The sequence below is a fragment of the Bombus pyrosoma genome, linkage group LG6, assembly GCF_014825855.1.
Source record: "Bombus pyrosoma isolate SC7728 linkage group LG6, ASM1482585v1, whole genome shotgun sequence".
In the NCBI taxonomy this organism is placed as follows: domain Eukaryota; kingdom Metazoa; phylum Arthropoda; class Insecta; order Hymenoptera; family Apidae; genus Bombus; species Bombus pyrosoma.
Window position 1 is genome coordinate 1,765,369 of NC_057775.1, and position 9,373 is coordinate 1,774,741.

Sequence of the window (9,373 nt, forward strand, 5' to 3'; positions counted from 1 at the left end):
AAACAGACGCCACCAAACATCCTACTGAACGGCACGCACATAACACAAACAAGACAAGTCAAATACCTAGGACTCCACATAGATACACAACTCACATGGAAACAGCATATCAAATCAATAACAGACAAAATACAGACAACAAGGAGACAAATGCACTGGCTAACAAGTCGAAAATCCAAACTAAGCATAGAAAATAAACCTAAAATATATAAAACAATTATAAAACCAATCTGGACATACGGAATACCACTATGGGGGACAGCAGCAAAGAGCCATATAAACAAAATAGAGACATTACAATCAAAAATTCTGAGAACAATAGTAAACCCCCCATGGTACGTTAGAAACTAGGATATACGGAAGGACCTGGGAATACCAACGGTCAAGGAGGAGATCACCAGATACGCGGAAAGGTACAGAGAAAGAATAACAACACACCCAAACAGGCTGGCTACGGAAACGATCAAGGCAAGAATAGAAAGAAGACTAAAAAGGAAACACCCAGCTGATCTCATAAAGGATATAAACTAAAAAACGCGAAGATGGCACCCCGCTGGGGGTAACCATCCACATGCTATTCAATCATATGTTATAACATTTTACCTAATGTCCCACTGGACAAATTGTAAAATTAAAAATAAACAATATAATAAAAAAAAAAAAAATGTGAGAGATTTTTTAAACCAACATTACCAAGGCTGGATTGGTCGTGTGCAACAATAGCTTGGTCACCATGCTCTCCTGACTTAACTCCGCTTGACTTTTATTTATGATATTAAATCAATTGTCTATTCTGAAGAAATCGCAAGTTGCGAGCAATTGAAAGAAAAGATTATTGTAGCCTTTCATACTTTAAAACAATCGAATATGTTAGAAAGTGTTCATAGAAATTTAATTAGAAGAACAGAACTATGTGTACGACAGAATGGACAACATTTTCAGCAATTTTTGTAATAATAAACTTTATGATTATTTCATATTATTTCATTATGTATTCCTAATCTTCCGTTACGGCAAAAACAAACTTAAACTGCGATAATATCCATCGAGACAACGATCTACAGTGAGATCCGTTATAACGAGACGTGATAAAGTGCACGCGTACTGAGCGAAAATTCAAAGTCGACTTTCTCGAAAACAAAGCCTGAAACGAAAAATTTTTATTCTATATTTTCGACTTATTTTTTCGCGTAAAATCACCCCCTTTCCGCTTGTACCACCAGTTACCAACCACCCTGTATATCCCGTATTTTCCTTTCTTTTCCCCTTTCTGTTTAAATACGATGGGCTACCCCGAACTCGTATTTCTACATTTTTGCCAATGTTTTCTACAAAGTTACGTATTGATTTCGTATTGTAAAAATCACATTCAATCGGATGTTGTAACTGTTTAACCTCTCAGGTACGATACACAACTAGTGACTTTCGCGGATGTCATCTTATATTATGACGCGTCACTATAGTGGCTCACTTTACTAACTCATTTGCTCACCGTTTGAATTAAATGATCTTTTTCCTTCACTTTTTTTTGTCCTCACAACGTTTTATAACAGCGTTAGCAATATACGGACAGAATATATAGTTTTTGTTTTTGACACGCCAGTGTCAGGCATCAATTGTTGCTTTTCGTTTAAATGTATATGTCATTATTAGATACTCTTTTTAACATGCTGATCCGTATCCTTATAATTTTTTAGAATCTTCAACCTCAAAATGTCGCTTCAAAATAGAAAACTAAGAGTAATTTGACTGGCAATATCGCGTTGTGTGTGAAAATTGTGACGTGGGTCTTTACGTGTCGTACCGTGCTTTAAAATATATCACACTTGATTGTATTATTAATTATTAAAGTAAATTATTAAAGTTAAAGTATATGCATCATATTTTTAAGGAAAATTATAATTGAGATATTAAAAAGTTCATTCCAATGTGCTTGTGTACAGAACAGCATTATCCGTCACACTTTGCAGTGGTGTATCGTTCATGCGTAATTCGCGTCAAACTCGGCCGTACAGGGAAACGGGAGTAATCTATTCATTTGAACTATAAACAATTTCTTTTGTCAAGCAAAAAAAGTGCAGTGCCGTAAAATCTCATAAACAGGGAGGTCACATATGAGGAACGGATCTACGCCCTATCAATCTTATCCCAAACAATTTGTTTAAAAATTTCTGTATCAGTCGATTATGGTGAGGTACAGTACCATTGTGCATAAAATGAGTGAAGTGATGACTCTATTGTGGTATAATTACACGTAATTCGCTTAGGAGATGTGAGCATAAAAATTGCAAGTATGTTGCACTCTTCATCGATATAAGGTAAGAAAAATGGGCCCATAATATGATTTTCAATAATTCCTGTCTACACTTTTGTGGTGAATCATTCTTGGTTAAATCATTCAATCACTACATGTTGATATCTATAAGCCTAAATTTTGATAATCTGTCGATTGAGGATACTACAACTTGAAAAACTTCCTTCATCCGTAAATAATATATGCTCCAAAAAGTGTAGAACGAGTTATAACTTATGTAGCATTCAACGACAAAAACTTTGTCAAGTAGTATAGTCATTCGTTTGAAATGCTTGAACTCGCCGAATTTTATAAGGTTGCAAGCCTTTTCCTCGAATTGTTCATATGATTGCCGAACCATTTTATGTAAGTCTAATAGCAGATAAGCACGAGAAAAAGCGATAATTAACCTGTTCTTCTTTACACCAATTAATGAAGGATCGGCCATCAGATATCGTAATTTATTCTTGATGACTACTGTTGAGAATTGTGGATCTTGTTAACCTAGATAATGTTATAGAAACACTAAATTTACACTTGGAATTAATATTAGAATAATTATATATTTATTTTATGGACGATTTCTAAGATATTCATCGACACACATTTGCACGCGTCTTAGCACTTTCTTCTATACCCGACTGTTAACTGACTAAATTGTTTACATTCATCTGTTTTTGAGACGCCACGCACACACACACTTCCACACACTGATACTCACATACAAGTATCTCTACTACGCATCTAACCTAGTCCAGCACATAAAATTATACATATCTCAATAACTACATTATTAACATAGCCGTTAAAAATCGCGATATTACAGGATGTCTCCTACATATAGATATCTTCCATTATTCCTATATTCTGATACATTTCACGAGCTGGTCTGTAATTTCCCGTTGCTTCGAAAATAATACGTTACTTTCTCATTAAATATAAATATAAATGTAAACATATTGCGAACTGTTGAAGGTCACTGCCTTTAAGAAAACTCTACATCTGGTCTTTTTAGCTTTCTAAAGCATTGAAGCCATCGACAGCGCATAGACAAAAGACTGCGACGAAGGCAGGCCATAAACAGTCGAAAGGCAACGTTGGCTTCAGGGTTTTTCAGTTATAGAGTAACACTGCTAGCGTGCGGATCTGGACCAGCTCATATTATTATTTCAACTTTTGTATCTTTTTCACTTCCGTATTTCAAATATATTTTCTACCTTATAATTTATCCACGCGTCTCTCTCATTATACATCTAATAACCTCAACACGAACGAAGTTAGTTTAAGAACTATTAACACGTTAACATTTATTTTCGGAAGAAGGGATGATTTGCGACTCATGGTACCTTTCAGATTTCTGTTCCTCGTAACGAGTAGAATTCGTTGCTTGTCGTAAGAATTATTGACCTTGAAGATCAAGTTTGCATGAACTTTTTTTTTACAAATCCCTTCCGAGCCAATCATGTTAATATGATTTTTACACTTCTTTTTATACACCCTGTACATAGGAATGTGAGTATTTTTCACTGAATAAGTTCCTTTTTTTACGGGAATCGGCAGAAATTAAAGGATGCTTGTAATTAAGTGCTATTTCGCATTACAGGTGAATATCTCCATATTCTTTTGTGTGGAGCACATTGTAACACATTACTTATAGATATAGTAGAATTCGTATTTGTATTTGTTCTAAAGATACAAAGAAAATGTTGCACGCTTCTGCAATTACTTCCTTTTATAGTAGCCATTATTTTACCCAAATCGTTAATAAAAGTTACCTTATACACACGAAAATATCGAAAACTTCTCCTAAGAAAATCACAACAAGTGTGAAAAAAGAAGAGAGCAGTGGAAGGAAGGAAAAATATGTACATTTGCAAACACGGTGGGTTTCGCGTTATTTTTATGTGGTTCATACAAGTATTTTTGGGAAGTTGCCGCTTTATTCGATTTGTCTGTGAAAAGAGAACAGCATAGCTGGCTCGGTCCACAAAAAGTATTACTAATATTTCACTGGAAGGAAATGTCGTAAGGTCAATATCAGCGCATATTGTCGGTGATAGCGTGCATTTCAAAGGCGGATTAGTTTCGGTATTGTATTTACAAGTGGTCGTCAAGTGAACAGCTTAGATGTAAAATTGATCATGCAATTTGTGGATGCATTATAATAACTCGCGGCATTCGTTGTATTTTGACCGTTTTTCCAAATTCTTATGGAAATAATTTTCCACGGTAATTAACGATCTCAGAAACTAGTTGCTGAATATTGTTAGCTGAGATAATTTTGTTTTCCTTTCTCGAGGAATGGATGAAGAGAAGTTGCTCGCATGTACATCGTATCGTATATCGTATATAAATAACTAATATATATATATAGTTATACCATTTATAATTGGAGGTTTTGGAAATTATTTAATTCCATTAATACTAGGATCTCCTGATATAGCTTTTCCTCGAATAAATAATATTAGATTTTGACTTTTACCTCCATCATTATTTATATTACTTTTAAGAAATTTATTTTCTCCAAATGTAGGAACAGGATGAACTGTTTATCCATCTTTATCATCATATTTATTTCATTCTTCACCATCAATTGATATTGGAATTTTTTCTCTTCATATAGCAGGAATTTCCTCTATTATTGGATCTTTAAATTTTATTGTAACTATTATATTCATAAAAAATTTTTCATTAAATTATGATCAAATTAACTTATTTTCTTGATTTGTATGTATTACAGTAATTTTATTAATTTTATCTTTACCAGTATTAGCAGAAGCAATTACTATACTTTTATTTGATCGAAATTTTAATACATCTTTTTTTGATCCTATAGGAGGAGGTGATCCAATTCTTTATCAACATTTATTTTGATTTTTTGGACATCCAGAAGTTTATATTTTAATTCTTCCAGGATTTGGATTAATTTCTCAAATTATTATAAATGAAAGAGGAAAAAAAGAAACTTTTGGAAATTTAAGAATAATTTATGCAATATTAGGAATTGAATTTTTAGGATTTATTGTTTGAGTTCATCATATATTTACTGTTGGATTAGATGTAGATACACGAGCTTATTTTACATCAGCAACGATAATTATTGCTGTTCCTACAGGAATTAAAGTTTTTAGATGATTAGCTACTTATCATGGATCAAAAATAAATTTTAATATTACAATTATTTGATCTATTGGATTTATTTTAATATTTACAATTGGAGGATTAACTGGTGTAATATTATCAAATTCATCAATTGATATTATTTTACATGACACTTATTATGTTGTAGGTCATTTCCATTACCAATATCAATAGGTTTTATCAATAGGTGCAGTTTTTGCTATTATTACAAGATTAATTCATTAATATCCATTAATTATAGGTTTATATTTAAATCAAAAATGATTAAAAATTCAATTCATTATAATATTTATTGGTGTAAATATAACATTTTTCCCACAACATTTTTTAGGATTAATAGCAATACCTCGACATTATTCAGATTATCCAGATTCATACTACTGTTGAAACTTAATCTCTTCAATTGGAGCTATAATCTCAATAAATAGATTATTATTTTTATATATATATATATATATGTCGGGTTAGCGTTATGATTAGAGTTGGGGTTAAGGGCGTGAAACAAATCTTCGTTGTGATTAGACATTGTCGTTATGCAATAGAGAAGATATTGGCTAGAGCAAATATGATTGTTACAGATATCCACAAGTAACCGTGGTAATTAGATACTCGAGACGCTAATGACAATGATCCTAGGTTCGATAATGAATCCGCGGTCAACGGGATAATAGATGTATGCTCTCACAAAATCTAAGTCCGACTCGTAAAATATTCACTCACCGTAAAGACGTTATTCCTTCTCGTCATTGAGATCGCACGAAAGAATGACTTTCCGTCGCGATGATGCCACAGAGGAAAACTATGACGGGGTGTGTCTAAGGGCACGAGATCATCGGATTCGTGGAGCGATGCCTTCGTTCAGAAGGTGAGGGAAATTGACGTTGCTGTTAATTGGTCAATTTCCATATCGGTGGTGAGAAAAGGATGCTAGCCACCCTTGAGGGAGAAAGTTGCTAGCGAAAGCGTCATACGTGAGAAAAGAAGATTTCTCATATCTCTCCGCAGTAGGTGACAAATTTAGGGGCTGCGAAGACTAAGACTGTTTGTCAGTTTGACGAACCTCAGCTAAATAAATTCTAAGATTTATAGCGGGTCCTTAGGCTAGCTGAATATGTACTGTGGAGACGCATCGACATCTGGTAATCATCTTGTCCAAAGAATACGGTCTTTGTGTAGCGAGCCACGGGACAGAATCCGTTGGAGTGTTTACTGTCGCGTGCCGCTGCTATATTTTTTCAAGGAAAGCTATACGGTTACTCTATGCCTTTGTTTAGGTAAACGTTTATCCCTTGACCGCGGCTACGTTGGCGACTGATTGTCGCCTCGAGCCCAATCTCATATCTCGAATAAATATAATCGGATTGAATGACAATTGTTTAATTATGGCTATGGTAATATCTGGATTACAATATTACGGGATTTTTCCCAAGATCCGAAGAGAGGCTCCGGTGTTCTTTCATCTCCGACATATATATAGTATACTACTTCAATTGTTTCCATTTAAACTTAATTACTTTCGTTAAAAACAAGATTGATCGTGTGCCAAAACATTTGTGGTGAATCGTTCGTGGGTTTTAAATAACGAGCTTGAGCGTTATTGAAACAGACGAATATATTTAAAATAATAAATAAATATACGACCGAATACGGAGTCGTTAATACAAAGATATAACTCGCTGACTAAAAACTCGTTAAATACTCGGAGATACTTTTTGATACTCGGTGCGATGCACTGGGTAATAACATCGCTCGCGATCGCGTCCGTTTATTTATACTGGTCGGGGGGAAGTCGGAAAATTCGAATTCGACTTCAATCGACGGTTGCCTGTGGCGGCGACATTGTTTTGCCCGGAGTTCGTTTATCATTACATTACCGTGTCAAGGCTGAGTCAATGTCCTGAGGCAAAACAACAGCATGGGTCGCTCTCGACTCGTGTCGTCCTTTGACTCCTGTGCCGCTACACATTCGTTATTTATGTTTTGTTTAGGATTAAACGCTATGCGATATTGCGATTGTGCGCTAAAAATTTTCACCAAGTTGAGACTGCAATCTGAAATACTATCAATTTGCAGATTCTATTTGTAAATATTAGTAAATCCAATGAAATAATAGCAATTCTTACATAGAAACAAGATTAATTATCAGCCTTGGCTCTTTTCTTACAAGCTAGATAGCTTCTTATCGAGAATACTTCAGAAAATGCAGGATTAAGAAAACAACTTCAAGGCATGTTAAAGTGGCACTGATTATTGTTTCTGTATTATTTGTTGAGCACTAGTCGAATTACTTGATATTATTTGAAATATTTATGTTTCATATTTGCCGATAAAAATATGATTCTTTCATATAAGACGATAATTATTGTGGCGTGCTGTTCGTTTATGTTCGTTGACGAAATATTAAGTAATATTTTGACAGATGTCATACGTGTTATTTTTAACATTTGTCGAAAAATGTGCCCACTAAGTTACTTATTTGAAATATATATAACATTACGTGTGTTCAAGTGTATTCTTTAAATTTTGCGAGAGACTTACCAAAAATGTCGTTCGGATAAATTAAGAGAGCTGTTAACATCATTAGTAGTGCTTTTTGCCGATCCACCATTTTGTTACAGTCATCGATCTAGCTGAAACAATAGAAAAAGGTAATTAAACGCATGAAAAAGAAAGGATTAACACAATATTCGAAATAATTAAACAGCAGTAATAAACCATTTTAACTTCATTAACAAGTAGAACTCTTAACTTTACGTATGAAATTTCCGTTTAATTTCATCATTATTATAACATAAATTAAAAACATTCCGCTTTTGTTACAACGATTTGAATACTTCATTTCCAAATTGGTGAAAACACATTAAATTAATGATCGCAAGAATCATTAACACAAAGTTAAACGTAATTTCTCGATCGTTCAAAATTATTGTCATCTTTGGAAAACTATCTAAAATAGAGCCTTTTGATTTTAAATAATACAAGATTGTCGGATATTTTGTTATAGTACTTAAATTATATTTAGTTCGATCAGTGTTTGATTAAATGCGAAATATTGGCAGAAAATTCGCGATCTTCTTCAATTTAATACTAATTCGTTTCTCGTCTTCTACGATGAGAAGAGCTCGATAGAAATAAAAGAGATATCCTGTTTTCTCGCGATAATTGCAATATATTTTTTTTTTATTTTTAAATAAATCATTTTACAATTTGTCCATTAGGACATTTGGTAAAATATTATAGTTTGGGTTTTGATGAAATATAGCATGTGGATGGTTACCCCCAGCGGGCTCCATCTTCCAGGTTGTTTATTGTCCTATTGTGAGGTCTGCAGGGTGCTTCTTCTTCAGTATTCTTTCTATTATTGTTTTATTCGTTTCAGCAACCAGCTGATTTGGGTGTGTTGCAAGTCTTTCTTTATACTTTTTTGCATATCTGGCGATTTCCTCTTTAACTGTTGGAATCTTTAAGTCTTTTCGTATATCTTCATTTCTGACGTACCATGGAGCGTTAACTATTGTCCTTAGGATTTTTTCTTGCTCTGTTTCTATTTTATTTATGTGACTCATTGCTGCCATCCCCCATAGTGGGACTCCGTATGTCCAGATTGGTTTGATTATTGTTTTGTATATATTTAGTTTATTCATTATGCTTAATTTAGATTTTCTATTGATTAACCAGTACATCTGCTTCATTTTTTCACGTATTCTGTTTGTTATTGATTTTATGTGATACTTCCATGTAACAAAATAAAAGAGCACAACAACAACGAATTCACAAAATTCATAGAGACACTCTCTGCACACGAGAACTCCAACTACTCCCTATGGAAAGCCACGAAAAAAATAAAGAAGCCAATTAAACTAGCCCCAGCAATCAGAAAAGCAGATAACACATGGGCGAGAAGCAACGAAGAGCAAGCTGAAGAATTTTCCAAGCACC

The 9,373-nt window shown here is 33.7% G+C and overlaps 1 protein-coding gene across 1 annotated transcript in view; it reads right to left on the reverse strand.

The window, feature by feature from the left end:
- Window positions 1-8,042, reverse strand: part of LOC122568774 (lachesin-like) — a 61,987-nt gene extending 53,945 nt beyond the window's left edge. The window contains exons 1-2 of the mRNA XM_043728924.1: window positions 7,973-8,042; window positions 6,747-6,756 (exon numbers count right to left, since the gene is read on the reverse strand). Coding sequence (XP_043584859.1) covers window positions 6,747-6,756; window positions 7,973-8,042 — 80 coding nt within the window. The remainder of the gene's footprint in view (window positions 1-6,746; window positions 6,757-7,972) is intronic.
- Window positions 8,043-9,373: the final 1,331 nt, after the last annotated feature.